At 43.3% G+C, this 21,057-nt stretch overlaps 1 protein-coding gene across 4 annotated transcripts in view; it reads right to left on the bottom strand.

Moving 5' to 3' along the window:
• Nucleotides 1–21,057, bottom strand: part of SLX4 (SLX4 structure-specific endonuclease subunit) — a 391,720-nt gene that overhangs the window by 355,728 nt on the left and 14,935 nt on the right. For 3 of the 4 annotated variants that reach the window (XM_069210471.1, XM_069210473.1, XM_069210472.1), the window contains one exon: nucleotides 13,325–13,977. The exons of the other annotated variant lie outside the window; for it this stretch is intronic. In XM_069210471.1, the coding sequence (XP_069066572.1) occupies nucleotides 13,325–13,703 (379 nt within the window). In that variant the 5' untranslated portion in view covers nucleotides 13,704–13,977. The remainder of the gene's footprint in view (nucleotides 1–13,324; nucleotides 13,978–21,057) is intronic. 4 annotated transcript variants of the gene reach the window in all.

The raw sequence follows: 21,057 nt of genomic DNA, 5'->3' as shown, positions 1-21,057 counted from the left end.
TATGTTCACACTTTGCTACGTTCTGATGTTTGTGATTCTCGCTTTGATGAAATCTTATCAGAGTTGCCATATTGTGGATATGTAATTATGCTTATTGGTTTTGAGGTTAATAAACTTGCTAGTAGTATTGTAACAAATAGGGAATAAATATCACTAAAATTATACTAAACTGGTGTGGTTATGCATGACTGAAAGGTCATGGTGGGGTCCTGAGTCTAACTAAATGTCATTAACTAAAGTGAAATGCATTGTGGTAATAAGTATTGATGATATTATTGACGTATTGATTGATATGTTGATTAGTTATCTCGTCCTAAGGTGTCTCTCAATAGGGTCAAAAGATTCACTGGCCTAAAACGAGTCCTAATGTGTAATAATTTATCATAAAGGGACGCGTTATCACCCTTATTCTGGGGAATCAACAACTTGCTGTGCAGGTCTCTTTCTACGGGTGTAGGAAGAAAGTGGATACAGTTGCTTATATCACTTATTACTGCTGGCGAAGGTTTGCTGAATGTATGTTACAAAATTGACATTTGTTTCTGCAATGATTTGTACAATATCATTTCACAGGTATTAATTCAGGAGACTTCTCATTGTGTCATGGAACTCTGGCTTCATTAGCAGATGAGCATTTTATCTTGCATCCCAATGTGGAAAGCTCAGTAAGCTACTCCCCAAGTATAAACAGGCAGATGAAACCCTGAAATGAAATTCCATACCTTGTCAAACTGGTTGGTACATTTTAATCCATTTACTTTAGTGTTCAAACTTGTGGATTACATATAAAAAAAGCATTCATTATGTTGTTTGCTTCTACAACTTGTTTCTTCAGATGATTCAGGCTTATGACATGGTACTGTTATGCTTGGGCAATGTGAGGAGGCATTATGCCTGCAATGTCTGCTCGTAGCATTGTTTGGCATTTGAAATAGGAAGATTCCCATTTGGATATTTTAAGGAGGCTTAATAAGGCCATGCTATCAACTAGGGGGCTCATGTTCTGTGTATCTGCATATACGCTATAGTATGATTCACTTCACTCCCATTAGTGGGGCATCCCGCCCCACCGTGGAAAAAGGTTTGCTCCTTCACTGGTCAGTTATGAATTTTTACTTTTTCTGGATGGATTCAGAGGAGGAGGTGAATATTTTAAGCATATAAATTTATGGAAGAGTAACAACCTATAGCATTTTCCAGCCCAGAAACTACTACTTACCATCTGCGTCCACCCCAGTAAGTAGATCTGGTATAAAAATAATTTAAAAAAAAAATCTTCATTTAAGTGCCTATATGTTGTAGACTTAACACATAGCTTTGCTGACATGGTCATGAATTTTTCCAGTAGTTGTGTGGTGCATAATTTGCAGTGGGTTTTGCTGTTGGGGAATGCTTTATTCCACAGTGACTGTTGAAGTAGGCAGATGGTCTTGTCCTGTAATTTCACTGAATGACATCAGGTTCCATGGCAACACAGTTATTAATCTTTACGCATCACAAGGCATATGAGGTCATTCCAACAATAACATCACATGAATTTCACCATGGTGATGACATTACCGGTCACCTAAAATGATATCATCCACCATGAAGATGGGACAAATTCAGGTTCTTCAGGGAAGTATGAAACTAAATCTGAGACTCACTCATTTATTGATGTTCGGCGTCACTATGCAGATTTCTAAGTTTAATGCTGGCTATGCGATGTGCCCCAAGCACTAAAGTTTTCCACTCTACTGGCCTAGATTGCAGCCTCCCTCGTTCACTTCTGAGTAGCAGGTGCCAGAAGGGTTGCGGGTTTGAAGTTGCACAATCATAGGTTCCTCCTGATGTGAAGATGTTATATAATTTTCCTGACATGGCGGGGATAGAAAATTATCAACCAATGTGTCTGCATGCTCAGAAAGAGGAGCTTTAGATGTCAAAGGCCTAGATGGCATTGCAGTCTCAAAATGCAGTCCTAGATCAGCGAAGACGGCGAAGTCCCAGTCTAACCCACCATCAACCATGAACGAAATGGTGCCAATTCCACCATAATAGGGACCATAGAGGGTGTCAGTAATGGTGCAATTACTCATAGAAGAATAATCTCCCAGAGACAGTTTGCTGGGGTGGGACCCTATAGAAGTATATTCCTAATATTTTCCCCTGAGGGCCCGGTAGATCATATGTCTAACAACTGCCCTACCTTTTAGTCAGACCTACTGACTCTCAGGAAATAGGCTGCTCTGCTCATCTGAGTATGAATCTAAAAAAGTGGGCCACACAAGGCATGTTTGAGCTTACAAAATTTCTTCCCTTATCAGGTTTATCAGGTGTGGCACCATTGCAAAACAGCCAGCATAGCAAGTGAAATTAAAATCAGCAAGAAAGGTAAACTCGTACCTTAATAGTAGTACAAACTTTATTCGGCTTTCAACAAGTCATAAACGTATCACATATTATACATTTCAGTATAATGAATAAGATAAAATTAAATAAGATTTAAAAAGTTAAAATAATAAAAGGATAAAAAAACTGAGTCATTAAAATTTCCCAGTCGCAAACATTTAAATGAACTAAATAAAATTACATTGCTACCCCCATAGACTTTCTTGTATTTAATACAGAGCATAAAAAATTAGCCAAAGTTCCACACATCTCAATAGAGGATAACAGCTGGAGGCTGGCATGCGCGATACGACACTGGGGCAAGTTGATTAACCTTAGAAGAGGCACTACTAGGCGCTTTCTTTGCTTGGCACAGAATTTACAGAATAAGACCATGTGAATTGTAGTTTGATGTGCCTTTGCATCACAAGGGCATGCCTTTAACGTGGAGCTCCAGTCGTTCATAGTTGGAAAGGTTACTAAACGATGGAATGTGTCTAGCTTTAATCTGGTGAGAACAAAATGGTGGCGGGGTTTACCACATTCGCCAAATAGGGCTGCATGCCCTCCGTCGACAGAATTATTTGGTTATGAATGACGGTGGGCTTTTTAGATTCGGCCTCCCATCGTAAATCTTCTAGATACTTTAATGCCAGAGCACTCAGGTCCTTCCTAGAGATTTTTCCCAGCGAAGCTAGGTTTGTGTAGTAAACTTTATTACCGATATTTTCAAAAAAGGTCATAATATATCTTAACCAGGGCACCCTTACTGAGTATGTTGGCTCCATGCAGTCAGTCAAAATGGCCTTATTTAATCCGGTATATTCCGAGGTCCAAACTTTGTGCCATAACAATAATGGTTGAATCTTTATCAGATCTGAAATAAAGGGGGAACCCCAGTTCAGAGTGGATAATGTATGATGATGTACCATTTGGTACCATCAGCAGATATCTTAAAAAATCATTTTCCACCGTCTGTACCGGGTTACAGTTAGTGTATCCCCAAATTCCAGACCCATACCTAACAGCCGGAGTGCGCTTGGCTTTGTACATTTTTATCATGTTCGGCGGGTAATCCCCCCGATCCTTTTGGAAAAAAGCCTTAAAGCCGCCGTCGTTTTAAAAAGCTGAGCTTTTTTTGTTTTCCTACAGTTGGCCCAGGAGCCCTGTTTGTCAAACATTATGCCCAGATAAGAAAAGGTTCGCCCGGTTTCAACCCTCCCATCCGCGGTAGTAATATTATAAGTCTTGCCGCGTTTCCCACCACTGTTCATAATAAACGTTTTAGAGCGAGTTATGGCGAGTCCCAATTGTGACATAAATGTAATGCAAGTGGTTAAAAGTTTTTGAAGAGCTAGTGGGGTCCTGGCCATTAATACTGCATCGTCTGCATAGAGTAGTACCGGGACAGCGCGATTACCTATTTGGGGTAGATCTTTGCAATTACTAGCCAATACGTTTTCTAGGTTATTTATGTATATTGAGAACAAGAACGGGGCAAGAACACAACCTTGGCGCATTCCTCTATGTAGGCCAAAAGGGCGAGTACATTCCCCTTTTAGCCCATACCTCACTCTTGCTCTGCACCCTGTGTACATTTCTCGTATAAATTGAATTATAGCTGGTTCTACCCCCATGCTGCTTAGGATATCCCATGACTTATCATGTAGTACACAGTCAAATGCTGATGATAGGTCAATGAAAGCTAGGTGCAAATTACCTGCTCTGATCTTTGTATACTTTCCAATAATAATACTTACGTTCAGGCTTTGCTCCACTGTTCCAATTCCTTTCCGGAATCCATACTGGACAGAAGATAGAGCGCTCTTTTTGTCTGCCCATGTTTGCAGTCTATTCAAAATAATTCTCCCTGCTAATTTAGCTGGTGTATCCAGCAAGGAGATTGGCCTGTAGCAGGTTGGATTAAGGCGATCGCCTTTTTTGTATATTGGAATAATATTAGAGTCTCGCCAGGATGGTAAGGGACCGCGTATGCAGATGGCCCTCAATGTCTGCGTCAGTACAGGCCCCCATAGCTGAATATTAGCCTTGTATAAATCAATCGGAACGCCATCGGGGCCCGGTGCTTTCCCTGGTTTACTTAGAATTAAGGCTTCCTCTACCTCCTCAAGGCTAAATTGGGGAGTTATGATCAGGCGTGGACCTTCCTGGAGGCCTTGATCGTATAAAGGAACTGTGGGCTTCATGTCACTAGCCAGCAAATATATTTTAGAAAAGTGAGCAATCCAATCCTCTACGGAAATCGCAATTTCCATCCTGGGGGAGTCTCTGTCCCCTAACACAGGAGAATTTATTGTTTTCCAGAAGAGGATATTATCTTTCGTACAGCTTGCTGTGTGTCATACCTTAATAACAAAAGATAGCTTTATGTGACTGACTATCTTAGGATGGAGTAAAGCCAAAAAGTAGACGTTTTTCTCGTGAAAAGCAGCTATGTAAAGGCAGATTATTTTAAGGGAGTCATGCTCAATGAACTAGAAAACCTTAAGGATTATCGGACGCTTGCTGTGCACTCTGAGACAGTTCAGCTTTCAAAATTCTTAAAGTGACAGTGTCATAATTCACAACATTTAAAGCCTTAAACATAGGAACATAGCGGCGAATCCTGCATGCCCATCCACCTTTTCTGGCACTGTCCAAAACTAAAAAGGAACTGGGAAGAAGTGTTAAAAGACACTGACAAAATCTTTACAACCGATCTCCTCTGTTTTCCTAGCTACATATTAGTAAGGCTCCCAAACGCGCCGACCTACCCTCTGTACTCTAATAAAGGAAAGGTAATGACAGTGGCTCTTAACACAGGCAATCACCTCTAAATAAGGCACATAGCGGACCGTTCGTTCAGGCTGGCTACACAAACTGAGGGATTTCATTGCAATGGAGAAACTCACTGTCTCCTTGAAGTACAAACTACCATGATTTGATCAAATGTGGGGTATCAGATTGCTTTCCTGTGACTTCGGTGAACTCACTTGCACCATCTACCTCTGAGAGCTCAGACCCTTGGCAGACTGACTGCGCTGGAGCAGACCTACTCCACAGCCCAACCATGTGGCTCAGATTATCTCATAAGGGACTACACCACAATGAGAGCGTTCACCCCCGCCCCAAACTCATGCCCTAAAAGACCCCAACCCTCCACTCTCTCCCTTCCACTCCCACCCTTCCTCACCCCCATTGTTATTGATCACCGGCCACTGAATATGGATGAGTACATTTTCAGTCCAAAAAAATAAAAATTTGACCATAAACATAGGAGCACAATATAACTATTTATATTTTATTTAAAAGGTCTAAAGTTCAGTGTACCGTACAGACTTAATTTGATTCTATGCAAGGACATATGAGTGGGGACTAAAATTGTGAGCCCGTCTTGCTGGGGCATCTGTAATGGAATGCAATAATCAACGTCCTAGGTGACTTCACATTTTAAGTTGTTTTAATATTTTGATTCAAGTGTTATAGCATAGAGAGAACAGTGGTGAGAGGAGTTAGGACGTTTGCTACTTTAAAGGTTGTAAACCCAAGTATTTGTATTTTGGTGTTCTTGCTAGGCTTTCTGTAGGAAAAGTACAAGTTTCAAGTTTTTTCAAGACAAACCCTTAGAATAAAACTAAATGCAAAGTTGAGAAATATGAGAGACAGGATAATAATGTATATTAGAAGAAATACAAGGATTTTATCATTTGATGAAGAGTATACATTAAGTTCTGTGAACTGACCAACTTTACAAACTTTCAAGAATATTTGGCAGGTCTGCCTTCTGTAAATGTTTACCAAAATGTCGGGGGTGGCGTAGTCACGTTAGCGGCCATGTGGAAGCAAGTCTATAGAGCTCTGCCGCGGCTTCGAGGTTAAGACCAGTGGCGGCACCCCCAGGTGCCCGCGATCACTGGAGCCGTCATGAGGCGATGCCTGGAGCAACAGGGAGCAGCACAGGGGCACTCAGCAGAAACCTGGTTTGTACATTTGTGCCGAAGGTGGAGAAGACCATGGCTGCCTAAGATGACGGACGCACAAGAGGTGGCCGCAGACCGGCGCCCTGGCGGGATGGCTCCAGAGTTGTAGCCATCCCCCCTGTCTCGGCTTGGCTGGAACAGGGAAAGCAGAGAGGGGGCTGCAGTGCGGGCCACTGAGTGCGCAGCCCTGAAGATAGGAACAGCGCAGTGGCCAGCCGGGATAATGATAGGGTGCTAAAGAAAAGCCTGCTCTGGCTCCTATGGGCCAGGACAGCAACAATCGGCAGCACCTCGACCAGTGGCCCCATAAGCGCAATCTTGGAACCACCCCTATGCACAGGGCCTGCATGTGGGGCGCAGAAACTCCCTCGGAGGCCTGGACATTGTTGCCCAACCTGGGCTTGTATAGAGGTTGATGGCCAGGCGGAGCAGTAAGGAGGAGCTCCTGGTGCTGACGTGGAGCGGGCACTTGAGGCCCGAAGAGAGGTCACCACACAGGCATGGGCCACTGTGGCATGTGAAAGGGATACCAGGTCAGAGAACAGTGAAATTTTGAGGGGGCGCCGCCTCCCCCACTCCAATATCAGGTTGACCGCCGCCGCCAATCACGGAAGCCTGCTATAGCAGAGAAGGACCAGGAGCTGGGAGAAAGATTGCGGCAACGCAGCTGTGAGAACCTGCACCCAGTCAGCAGGGTGAGGAGTGAGGATGCTTGAAGAGTGAGGAGCAACGGCAGGCAGCGTGACCTCCGAAGGAGGGTAGGAGAGGCGGTACAGACGTGCACAACAGATCTGTGGGAGGTGTAGCCCACAGTGCAGCACTAGCCTGCTGTAAGTCAGGGGCCCACCTACAATCCACTCTACCATCATGTCCATGCAGCGACCCAAGAGGGATGCCTCCCTGGAAGATTTCCTGAGTAAGCCCCCCACCAAAAATGGCAATCAATCGCAAGCGATGCAGGGGCCCGACCTGCACACAGACACCACTGTGAAAAAGAAGTTGGGAGATCTGGGTCCATGGGTGGACTCCTTTGAACATGCTGGGGATCAGAGCTGGGAAGTACTGTCAGACTGATGCTGCTGCTCTTATAGGGGCGGCGGAGCTCCCACTGTCCTGCATCATGAACACTGATTGGTTTGGCAACCAGCAACACGGACCCCGACCAAATGATATTTTCTGCTCACAGCAGAAGAAACTACTTTGGTTTAATGTTATTGTTTTTTCCCTATTGGTCACCAGTGCAGCTCTTGCCATTTTCTAGTGCAGTGTAGTAGCTCTGTCAGGTGGAGGCAGTGTATGTGTATCTTCCAACAATACTTGCCACCAGAACAGCTCAAGTACACTTATGGTTAAATGATTAAAATATTTTGCCTCAATGTTAGGGGCCGTAATTCTCCAGCCAAACAGTTAGCCTTGCTATCCATGTTAAAGGAGCCCAGATGTGATAAGACTCCTGCAAAAGACACACCTTCTTAAAAAAGACTGGGCCCGCCTCCGGTCTCGCTGGTTTGAACAGCAATTCTTTTCCTCAAGCACACAGAAGCGAGCAGGGATAGCCATACTCTTAGCTACACATTCCCCAGGATGGGTGGTCCAAACCTGAGCAGAAATCCAAGGTAGCATGTTGTCACTCTGCATTGCCCTCCACACCTATACTTTCACAATTGCCATGATCTATTTCCCCAACGATGACCAAGAACCATTTCTCAGAGTTGCTGTAGGCCAGGTGATGGCATCTACAGACAAGGGCATGCATTGGGGGGCAATTTCCATTTAGTACCTGGCACACTCATGGACTATTCAGCCCAAGGGACAGGGCAGTCTGGGGCATTTCCCGCAGCAGGCCTACAGTGGCTCACAGACATAGGCTTAGTAGATATACAGTGTGCACCAAACCTGAATGACAGAGGGTATACTTTCTATTCAGCAGCACACCAAACATATGCTCGACTGGATCCATTCTACACATCCCCAGGACTAACGGCTACAACCACAGCAGCAGACATAGCAGTGTCAGCCCTCTTGGACCCCTCTCTTAAAACCATAACACTGTGCTTTTCCTGCTACTCACTCATAACAAATAGCTGGTGTCTCAATACTAAGCCCCTGCAATATGAAGAGGTGAACACAAATCACAAACTCTATTCATATCTCTCTTGCTAGCTACTAAAGATACGCCTGATAACCCTGTCACCCTCCTCTGGGACACCTTGAAAGCAGTGCTTCGAGGGGTGCGCTTAGCGATCTCAGCCCATTACAACAGAGAGCGCAGGGATATAAGATTACTTTTAGAAGGTCGAGTGCAAGAACTGGAGGCACAGCACAGGCAATCTGGCACGCACAGATTGCACCGTCAACTCATGGCAGCCCGAACAGAGTTAAGGGCATTAGACATGGACTAGGCAGAATATACCATATTGCGCTTGAAACAAAAATTCTATTCGGGGGCAATAAGGCAGGTCGGTAGCTAGCATAGCTAGCACACCGCCTACACGCACAAGTGACTCATCATAGAATAACAGTAATTGAAGGGGAACAAGGGAAGAAGTTGTACAAAGACAATCACATTGCACAAGCATTCAGGCGCTTTCATGGCAGGCTTTATGTAGCAAAGACTTTGCACGCCACAGATACACCTTATTACCTAGACTCTATCCAGCTGGACACCATACCCGACAATTACACCACACACGTATACAAAGACATACAGGAGGATGAAATTATGGACACTATCAAACAATTAGCCCCAGGCAAAGCTCGAGGGCAGGATTTCTTCCCCTCAGAATTTTATAAATGCTTTGTACCACTGCTCGCCCCTATATTAGCCGGCTTCTATAATTAATTCAGCAAAACTGGGACCCTTACAGAAACTATGCGCCAAGCCACAATTACAGTGATCCCCAAGGCTGGGAAGAACCCAAAACTATATGCCTCATATAGGCCCATTTTACTGCTAAACGTGGATGCCAAAATCTTAACTAGCGTTTTGGTGGCAAGGTTGGCCCTCTACATGCAAAAGCTCATGGATCCAGATCAAACTGGATTCATCCCCGAACGTAGTTCTGGTGATAACACCAAGCGCCTAAGTCACCTTATATTCCAGGTACATCATTCCCACACACCAGTGCTTTTGATGGCGGTCAATGCTGAAAAGGCTTTTGACAGAGTACACTGGCCGTACCTCAGAGCGATACTATGTTCATTTTAGGCCCCCATTTCTGTAGGTGGATCTGGTGCAACTATGTGGACCCACAAGCACAAGTCCGGGTGAATAGAATACAGTCTCAACCCATCAACATAGCATGCATTATGAGGCAAGGGTGCCCCTTATCTCCCTTGCTCTTTGCACTCTATATGGAGCTCCTAGAAGAGCGAATTAGGCAACACCCCAAGATAAGAGGTATCCCATCAGAGGAAGGGAACACAAACTGATAATGTAGGCAAATTACATAATGAACCCCATCACACAACCTCATACTTCGCTCCCTCCATTGCCAAAGGATCTGGGACAGTTTGGGGCAATTTTGGGGTTTAAGGTCAACCTTCGGAAGACACAGTTACTGAGCCTATCCATCCCAGAAACAGAGGAGCAATGCCTCACTCTGCAATTCCCTTTCATCTGGGCAAACAAGGGATTGGGTATTCAGTTCTATTCCACATTAGAATGGACAGCTGAGCGCAATTATGCAAGTTTACTATCCACAGTAAAAGTAGACCTCCAAGCTTGTGCTGATACTGGTCTCTCCTGGATGGAACGATTGGCAGCGATAAAAATGAAACTTCTTCCCAAACTTTGGTATGTGATGCAGACACTACCCCTATCACGCCCGCCATACAGCCAAGGGGAAACGCAAACACTGATTGAATCCTATTTGGGGGAGGAAGAAGGCTTGCATCCCAATGAAAAAGGCCTACTGGCTAATGAAGGAGGGAGGGTTAGGGATTCCGCATCTACTTCATTACTATCAGGCTGCAAGGATTTGATACATGGTGAAATGGTCCGACCCACAACGGAGAAGTACTGGTGCTTTATAGATCAGGCAATAGCCAGCATCCGTATCTAGAAGAGCCCACGGCTTCCAATGCCATCCAGACCAGTTTGGGTGTACTTGTCTCCAGTGCTTCGAATGACGGTAGGAACGTGTGATAGGATACAAACCACAAAGTCATTGTCAACACAACTTTCCCCACTGACACCGCTGATGGGTAATCTGAACTTCTCTCCAGCAATAAATAAGTCCTCCTTTAAGCAATGGCGATCCTCAGGTTGCAAAAGGGTTGGGTGGGGGACTTCTTTGACCAAAACTCTGGGAGTTCGCACGATTGCAAGCAGACTACGGCCTTCCTCCAAATGCACACTGGCAATATCTTGCCATTTGTCACTGGGTCACGCAATCTCATATGTCCACATGCGTGTCGCCTGCTCACACCATTTGAACAGTGGTTGCTTACTAGAGACACAGATAGACGCCCAATATTTGACCTGTATGCCTTCCTCATTACACCCACATGAAAAGAAAACGATGGGAACAAGAATGCAAACGCACATTTACGCCCAAAGAGTGGTCTGACATACTACAACGGGCCCATATGATGGTACATAGTGCGGCGGCCTAAACCACTTTCTGAAGATAGTACATTACTGTTACTACTCCCAAGTCAGACTAACCAGATGGAAACCAGGTGCACAATACAAATGCTGGCAACAGTGTAGGAGGCAGGGGATTCTAACACACTTTCTTTGGCAGTGCCCCAAAAAATTCTGACAGACATTGACCACGTGTGTGATAGAGGTATCATGCTTCCCTATTTACATCATATTAGGACTGCCCAATGCATTGACCTACCCACTGTGCTCGGCACAGGGTCGAGTTATCTCCTTGGTGCTGAACGCAGCTCATCACGTTATACTGGCGCGTTGGGGCATAGACAGCATACCAATTCTTCTGGATTGGTGCTCTAAATTGTGGGGCAAACTGGGAATGGAGAAGCTGACGGCTGCAGTTCTATGAGACATGGGGGTATTGTATTAGTTATTTATCCCAAACATTTTGAGACCTTACATGCCCACGATATCTAAGGGTGCTTCGCCTCACACAGAAAGACTAAATCCCACTCCTCCTCTGCTCCTGGCTCGTGAATACAAAGAAAGTGCCTCCTCACCGTGCTCTGTAACATTAAGCCAAGTGACCTGGCTATCTTTGCCCTGTCCCTTATCCTCCCCTCCGCAACTCTCCAACCTAGTGCTTGTTGATAGTGTAAACCTGTCGGCCTATGGATGTAGGCAGAGATGTTGCGAGTTATACTTTTCTTTGGTAAAAAAAAAAAAAAAAAAAAAAAAAAAATCAGAAGCAGAGATAAACCACGAAAATATGCGACACAAAATTAAAACAAAATCCAAAGTTATTTTTTTCAGAAATATTGTTTTCGTGAAAAAGCCACAGAGAATCCTACATGAACTTGTGCAATAATTCACAACAGCCAAGTAATGCTTACAGCATGCTTTCCAACTTCTACTCTTCTTCCTGCCAATTCACTATTAAGCATTGCAATCTAGGACAAGCTAAGAGCATGATCCGGGTCACAAATGCACATCACCAAAATGCTTCCTTTACAGACCACTCCGCTATAGACCACCCAGCCAAGCACTCCCCACGGTGTAGCATGAGACCTGTCTGATAAAAGCAATTCGGTGCCTCGTCTGGTGCATGAATCATATTACAATGAAAAAGCAAGCGCAGCCACTGTGCGTGAGGTTCTAGGTAAAGAACCAATGTATTCAATGTATAAACGAATGTTTACACCCAGAGCTTCATTTACCTGTTTTTTCCTGAAAAAAACACTAACCAAATTTTCAGGTTCTAAAATGATTTCTAACAAAAGCATTTGTCTCAATTGAACGAGACAAGGATGTTTTGCGCCTGTGCAATTTTGATCAATAATTTTCTGCTTTCTCACAAAAAGCACTACACCGTCTCCAACCATTGGGAAAACTGGTAATTTAAGACTTCATTGTTAAGTGATAACTAACCGGCAGCACTGAAAAGCAGTTTTAGCACATCACATTTTTCTACGGATATTTCACCAAGTCTCCCGAACCGTGGCAATTCAATCGGCAGTCAACCACATTTAGTATTCGGGAAGTTTTATGGAGATCGTTTCAGGAGTTCCATAATCAAGAAAATGTAAAGTAAATATTTGTCAACAGAGGGACCAAACTAACCCAAAGTCTGTCATTACTAGCAACGGGTAATCTAATGCTAAGCAAAATAAAAGCAAAAATAAATATAATTACACTGGGCACTGCGGGTACAATTAATGGCATTTTTTTTAGGCCAGCATGCAGTGACACAAATTGCATAACACGTTAGTAAAGATCTAACAATCACCTGAAACTATAACACGGACTTTTTAGTTCATTCACAGCTGCACTTGTTTGCCCTAAACACTTAGGGCCAGATGTAGCAAACTGTTTTACCCATTCTGTCTCTATGGGAAAATGTGTTCGTACATATGGCTCTAAAAACTACTGTCTCCCACGGTCAGAAGTGTGGGCCTAAAATCAACACTTACATATTAATTAAAAGCTACCGACTTTGTAAATGCCGGCCAATACTTCTGTCATTTAATACCCACATAAACTGTGACTTCCCATTTTGGGTATGAGAAGGTACTCAGACTTGGAGACAGGGAAGCTTCCAGTCTGCATATAATGTTGTCATCAGTAAAGCTGGTCAATCAGACTGAACAATTACATTATGGCATTAAGAAAATAACATAGGAAATTAAATCCTAGACAACCATATAACCATATAATTGTCTCACAGGCAACATTTTAGCCTACAACAACAAATATCTATAATTACACGTAACAATGGATGCAAGCAGACAGGATGCGAGTCACACTGCGAACCACAGATACGTTAAAACGTGAAGCGGACTAGACGAAGTACAAAAGAAATATATCAAATCACCAGACTGAGGTCGCTGCTGCTCGTTCCCTTCTTGCAATGCCGAAGAGGGTATTCCTGCTTTAAGTTCTTCACCGGGCAAAGTGCCACTCCTCCCAGCCACTTTTGCATTGGAATCCGATTTCCCTGGCTCAGTGCTTGCCCCTTCGCTATCGCCCGCCGACTCCTGGCATAGTCCCTTCTTCCTTTTGCAAGTCCCATCTTGGTTTTTGATCTTTGCTGCCGGTTTGGGCTTCTTTGATGTGGTTTGGGCCGCTGTGCTCTTTGACCCATTCTGAGGGCCTCGCCTGCTGGTCTTGCCATTGTCATCAGCCACATTTCGTTTCACCCTTCGCAATAGCTTAGCACATAGCTCTGTAAATTCATCGTCTGATTCATCCATGAGAACTCCAATGATTTACCACAGAAGGATATGAGCAGGCTGTGCTACGGCCTCTTGCATACTTGTACAAAACACGCAAAAAATGACCGAACCACGTCCAATTGCATCCAATGCCATTTTTGTGTTCACTGTTACATGTGTAGGTCTCTCTCCCGGTGCTTTCATAAAACCAGAAGCTCATTTGTTCCAATCAGATGTTTCACTGGTTTGTTTCTTAATTGGTCACAAAACCACCCTGGTTCATATTCATGCTGATTAATTTCTGATCTTGGCTCTAATGGAAATAAGAACACAAAAGTTAAAATAGCTCTGCAGGTGCTGAGGAAAACTGTCAGTGGTAGCTTCTGACAAGTAAAAAAATTGAAACATAGGGTTATTGACACACCAAAACGATACTCCAGTTTACCTTTAAAAACATGTCATATTTTCAAAGAATTGGGTAAATTGCCGTGCCATGCACTAGCACAACAAGAGACATAGATAACACTCGCTATCACTGTTGTAAGCGTATTTCTTTTGGATAATATGGCAAATACAATGCATCGCCATACAAAGGATGGATTAAAGATATGCAGGTTGCTTTGATATTGGCATATGGAGCTTGCTGATCAGAACTCAAGACGCTTAGGATGTTTTGCGATCAGTCATGAAAGGTGGACATGCCACATACCACATTTCACTAACTCCTTTGGTTACACAGAGTTCAGATTTTGATAATGTATGTCAGTCGGTCAGTAAAATAAACTTTATTTGGCTTACTAAGAGCCATACAATCACAAGTTAAAACATATAACAATAAATATAGATAATTTATGAAGATTAAAAACTAAGACTAAAAACAAAGGGAGTATAAGTGACAAAAGAAATAAGTGGCATAATACTGTTCCTGTCAACATCCCTGGGAAAGGCCATTAGTAAATGTAAGGTGTTAAAACGAAACCTTGTCATAGAAAATCTACAATTTGAACCAAAAATTGATGTTAGATAAAATTTACATTGCGGCGATGTTTTTAGCGGACTGTAATTAGTGCTACTACCTAGTTTGTCAAAAGTTCCCTGGTGAAGGGTGCACTGCCTTTCTGTAAATGCCGCTTTCACCTGGGCCATTACATATCGCTTAGTGTTTGACAGATTAAAAAATAGCTCAGGGAAACCTAAGGCCCTAAAGCCCTCCTTAATATAATATATCCATTGGATCACCTGGGCGTAATCCTGGGAGAGACAATCTTCCAGAATAACAGGGGGTCTAACTTGATCTTGTCCACTACAGGAGGCAAACCAACCTCAGAATGACACATAAAAGGAGCCGATTTAGGGACTGCAGACGGTTGAGAATACATTTTTACTCCGGCGTTTGGCAAAGGACCTGCACCCATGTACCCCTAAAATCAGGGGCTACAGGTTGCTACAGTAATACACTTTTGTATATGCTGATCATTTCACGCACCAGCTTGTGCCCTAGTCGGCGTGCAAAAGTGAAAACCGACTCTACAACTCTTGCATTGTATTGCCCTGCTATTAAAAAGAGTGTGCCAACACAAATTTTGATCCATAGGGATACCAATATAGTTTAAACTTTTCACCCTACAAATTTCAGACCCTACCTAAATATGATCTGGTTCTAGTGTGTTTGGGCCGATGCACATGAAAGATTTGTTTCGATTGACTTTGAGGACGTGTTCCCCCAAAAAAGAATACAAAGCAACTCAAAGGCACTGTAATCTGTTAGCAGTTCTAGAAACTAAAACCATGTCAGCGGCGTACAGTGAAAGTGGGAGGGCACTAGACTTCATCATATGCATATCCTTCTCTGCTTCTTTCAAGTGCAACTCTAAATCATTAATATAGATAAAAAATAATAAGGGGGCCATCACTCACCCCTCCATAACCCCCAGCGATGTTTTGATAGCTGAGGAAAGTTTACCCTGAAGACCATACCTAATCCTAATAAGACAGTCCCAATGCATCCTCTATAATAAACCAATAATAGCCTTATCTAGACCCATCATAACCAGAATGCCCCACAACCCGGACCTGTTGACCAAGTCAAAGGCAGAGGAGAGGTCAATAAATGCTGGATGAATGAAGCCTCTCCTTGCATTGACATACTTGTTTATGACCAGCTGAAGGTTCAGGCATTGTTCCACTGTGCCCACCCCAGGGCGAAATCCAAATGGCAGTTTAGAAAGAGCCCAATTTTCCTCCAGCCAGTCCTCGAGCCTAGTGGTAATAAGTGACAGCAGCAATATGAGTCTCTGTCCCCTTTCTTAAAAACGGGGACAACCACCGCTTCATTCCAAGACAAAATGGGGGCCCCTTTGAGAAAAGCTTTAAAGACATTGGCTAGAATTGCAGCCCAAAGTGAGGTACCGTCTTTAAAAAGGTCTAAAGGGATTCCAACTGAACCTGGGGCTTTCCCTACCGGGCTCTGATTGAGGGCGACTATTATGCCCTTTACTGTGATGGAATCACTGAGATGGGAAAACGCCTCCAGGTTGCCAAAGGCTACCTACCTCATTGTGCTATAAAATAGGCTTCAAGTTGCCAGAATTAAAAATGCTGCTACAGTGGTCCACCCAAACCTGAACTGGGATAACAGTGTACACTGAGGGCTTTCAATACCCTGAGAAAAATGGCCAACTTCCAGAACAGTGCAGAATCTTTTGGTTGAGAAGCTCTTTCAAAGCAAACGCCCCCCCGCTTTCTGCTCTAAGCTCAGACCTCCTAGCCTCGAGGGTAGATTTGTAGTTTCTCCTATTGCATCACCTTTAGAGCCTGGTTTGGAGGAGAGGGCTAGTTTCAGTCTCCTATGGGCTGAAGTGCAGGCATGGAAAAAACACCCAGTAGGTGATTGTTTTTTAAGAGCTTTATTCTGCCTCAACCCCTTATCTATGGATGTACACTAGTTCTTGAAAGCTTTAGCGATAGTCTTGAGTGGCTCCTCCTCCAAGGTGAGTACTGATATAGTTCCCCTGTTCTCCATCATTAGCTTTCGCAAGAAAGCCTCCCTATCCAATTGTTCCCATTTTACCCCCACAACCTTACTGCATGAGTGAAAGAGAGCCAAACTCTCCTGCTTCCCTAATGCCCCCAACAAGTGAAGGTCCAGCAATACGGATAGTGGGTTGCGATCACTAATACAGGAGACCGACACATTGTAGTCTAATATCAAATTAGCTAGATCACAGGAAACCATAATAAAACCAATCTCTCTGCCCTTTTGAGAACCATTGTATGGTGGCTTGGAGGGTTGTTGGGGGGGGTGGGAGAGAGGGCTCTCAGTGCCTTATAGTCTTTAATAAATACTGAAGATCATTGCTCTATTCACAGCCTCTCCAGAGTTGGTGGAAGTGTACAAGCTCATCCTCATTTGTTGTCTCCATACAGCAGGTAGAGAGATCCCTGTTCCCACACAACCTTGTGATGAAATCCCCCATCCAAACTATCAGTTTCTCCTTAATATAGCGGTCTTGAAATCTCACTAAATCCCTCTGAAGCTCTCCAATTAAAGTCATCAGGCGACAGTCAAAGAAGTGGTAATAAACATTAACCAAGATCCCTTTAAAGCTATACCGGATGTCCAATAATAGCCGCTGATGAGGCCTACAGTGAATTACTTTAGTAGACAGGAAAGGTTAATTTAACTTAGCATAAGGTAGCTAGTCCCCCCTTAGCTCTACCTGTACGAGAGGGAATGGCAACACTACACAAGGTAACAATGAAGTACTTAGTGGCCCAGGTCTATTGAAATAAATCAATATCTGCTTTATTAACTTCTGAGAGCCAATCAAGATTTGAAAGTTTGGAGTAAACACCAGCTATATTTCATGATATGATTCTCAACCCTCTATTCCCTCTCGGCCCAGCCCTTTCCCACTCTGAGCTGATCTCTGGACCTGAGGATGATGTTATGGAACTCACTCTAAAGGCTTAAACTCCCCAACCGCCACATTGCTACCAAACTGTCTGTGCTAGGTTCTCTACATTGTAGATTGACTTCACAGCCATCTGATGGTGTTCGTTTACATTCCCATGCCTTGTAACAAGAACCACTGGCCTGTAAAAGTAACCTAAAAGGTAGAACATGGATATAGGTTGGGAATTGAGACTGCTTGCTAAAAAGACTCAGAATTGATCTGGCAGTGTGGGGTGACTTAAAATGAACTATTATGCAATTCTCAGCCATTTCCTTTGCCCTGGACCCACCTAAGGAGACCTCCTCACCATTATAACCTCCCTTGAAAGATCACACAACGACCCATACCTGGTCCAAGCCATTGGGTTACTTTATTTTTAATATTTTTAAGGATCAAGTGATCTTCTCTTTGGCCAGGTTTTAGGGTCAGTACATTCTTCAGAACTAATGCATAAGGAGTCACTCCGGTGGAAGCTGGGGAAAGTGATGGCCTAGGTGGAGAGGGTATGGGCACGGACCAGGTGGGGGGGGGGTTTTCTCACTTGACCTATAACCCTCTCAGGATCTTTTATACCCTCATTTGCCTGTGAAGTAGGCACCCTTAAATCTTGAGCCCCTTCTCCCTGGGCAGTATGGCACCTGTTCCTACTAGGAATTAGTGAATTTTGGCGGGGTGGGGGTTAGAGGCTCAGACTGATGAGGGAAGGAGCTGATCAATACAGACTCTACAGGAAGGCAACCCCACTGGCACAGCCTCTGGTGGCTGGGCACACAAAACCGCCCCCAACTTGGTTAGTTCACTCTTAATCTTTCCCAAATGCGCCAGAATGGGATAATGTATGTTTTCAACAGTCAAAGGTGAGGGGTGAGATATTGATAGCTTTAAAGAGGAAAAGTGGTAAAAGACCATCATAGTGAACAGGGAAATTCCAATGCATCACCAGAATCTAAATAGTACACTTAATTTAACAAGGTACTCTCTCTGCAGTACAACCATGATGGTCACAAGACATGCAAGTCACAAAGGGAAACCTACAAATGGTAACGCTTACATTGGTCTACACCAACTGGAATCACATCTCATACAAACAACCTGAGCTACTCTGACACGTACTTAACCTAGGACAGCTCAGCATAACGGAATGAAAGAAATATCCCTAATGATGATCTCTCTGGACTGGCAATCGTTATGAGTCATACTGTCTGAATCCGTAACATCGCAAGTATTGGAATATGCAAAAGTAGGTTGTAACTAATGTACTGGAATAGGGACCTTTTGCAAAAATCAATAAATACATTTTGATAAAAAATCATCAGTGCAAATTATCGATCAACAACTGCCATATTCTACCACTTAAGTCACGTTTGCATTTTCCAAAGCAGCCACTTTCTCTCTTCACCCCTAAATCCTCTAATGTCCCATTCTTTTCCATACCATCCAATTTCCATCTCTAAACAACACATCTCTGTGATCCTCTGTTCACAATACCAATTTTACTTCAATTTGTGCTACCCCCCTCATCTGTAATATCATCTGTTTCGTAATTCACCACAAATATACTTATTATCCAATTAGAAGGATCTGTTTTCACCCTGTTTTCCAAACCTTCACGCTCCTTTTGTGTTCTCCTTGTACCACAGTACTCCGCACATTCTAATCAATCACATTTTTTCCACTCCACACCTGTCGTATCTTGTGAAATGGAAAACGATCAAAGCTGGGATGGGGTATATTATGAAATAATGAAATCAAACTAGGTTACATTTTTGAGAAACCAACATTATTTGATTTGTAAACATCATGACTTTTAAATGGACAATAGTCAAATTTCAACATTTGCAATTTCAATGCTATCCATATCATTCTAAAATATCCAAACACACATATAGTTGCTCAACCATCATATTTCAAATTCTTCCATTAAGTGTCACTATGTATTTAAAAGATAGCAGTGCAGGAAACTGGTATAATTTTTTTTACTGGTAGCTAATGCAAAATGATATTGGTGCCTAACCAATTAGCTTGTTAACATTAATGGACTGCATCAATTATTCCCAGCCGCTGTATTTACCAAAATACTCTTTGCCCACAGCACTACATTTTTCAGAGCAGAGCTTCTCTTCATAACCACTTTGAGGCACCTTGTTTGGCAGTGCAGTGCTACACCTCTCCATGGCTTCCATTTTCTTTTATCACTTTTCACCTCCCCTCATCTATTTGCACATATCAATATCACAGTTATCATACGTAGCCCCCATCTTCCACAATGCGCTCATCTTTTCTACTCCCTTTTGTACACCACTACCTTTGTGTTTCATCCCTCATAATCCAACACTTCTGACTTTTTTCTGTAACTTGAATCCTTTTCTAAAACCCCCACTTACACACCCTTCATTTTGACTCACTGTTGATGGTCCATCATTGGGAGTCCTATTTTCTGGATCCTGCTGGTACAATTTACCAGCACAGCCCTTGATTCACATTAATTTATCTTTTCTATATCAAGGGAAGTAAAATCATTCCTCCCAGAAAGAGAAGACGCAATGCCTATGGGTGGTGGGAATGCATTGCTCCACTGCCTTCTAGACTCCATCAAATCCCCATCTTAAGGGTGTCCTACACCTACAGCATGCCTCATTGAGAGCCTGATGATATACCACCACATCTTTGGTACCCAGAGCCAAACCCACCGGCTACCACGGCCCGCCTGCACCATCTTCAATACCAACTGTACCATTAACAAAGCCATCACAACCAGAAAGCCTATTTTTCTGCCTGACAAGCTCAAAAGGTCTGGTGGCTATCATCACAGCTGGAGAGGACACCTTCGAAGTAGAGATGAAGAAGTGGGGAAAAAAGAAACCAAGACAACAACCCTTCAGCATTTTGCCAATATCCAGGTATCCAACAGGATCGCCTAAACCATACATCAACTTAGGAAAAGAGTTGAAGACCCATCCTTTTTAAGGATTCTGTATCACAACAAAGTCACTTTCAGAATCCAGTTTATAGCAATCATTTGTTTGGTATATCAGTGCCTTCGACTCCATACAGCACCCGGCTGCCTTTTGGCTAGACTTGCAGAATACAAACACCAGATAAAACACACAACTATCCTCCCTATGTTTTTCCCCTTTGTTCACCGGCAGCCTCTTCACCTTTTTTCTCCCTTTACTAGTTTTAACTTTTGGACACCCTACTTAAGTGCGATTTCCCTCTGTCTCTATGTTCGTCTTCTCATTTATCTCCTTAAAAATTAAACTTTTCTTCATTCTCTCTTATCAATTCAAAGTTTCTCCTAGTCCTCATTCAATCACATGCTTTACTTTTTCTCTTGGAGCCTCCCTTTTAGCATTCTCTCCAACGACTCCCTGTCTTTGTAGTAAGATTCGAGAAACACAGATGTTCGAACCACACTTATTTGTTCTAGTAATAGC

This window comes from Pleurodeles waltl, chromosome 10 (assembly GCF_031143425.1).
Source record: "Pleurodeles waltl isolate 20211129_DDA chromosome 10, aPleWal1.hap1.20221129, whole genome shotgun sequence".
NCBI classification, from domain to species: Eukaryota; Metazoa; Chordata; class Amphibia; order Caudata; family Salamandridae; genus Pleurodeles; species Pleurodeles waltl.
This window is presented reverse-complemented; position numbering and strand designations above follow the sequence as displayed.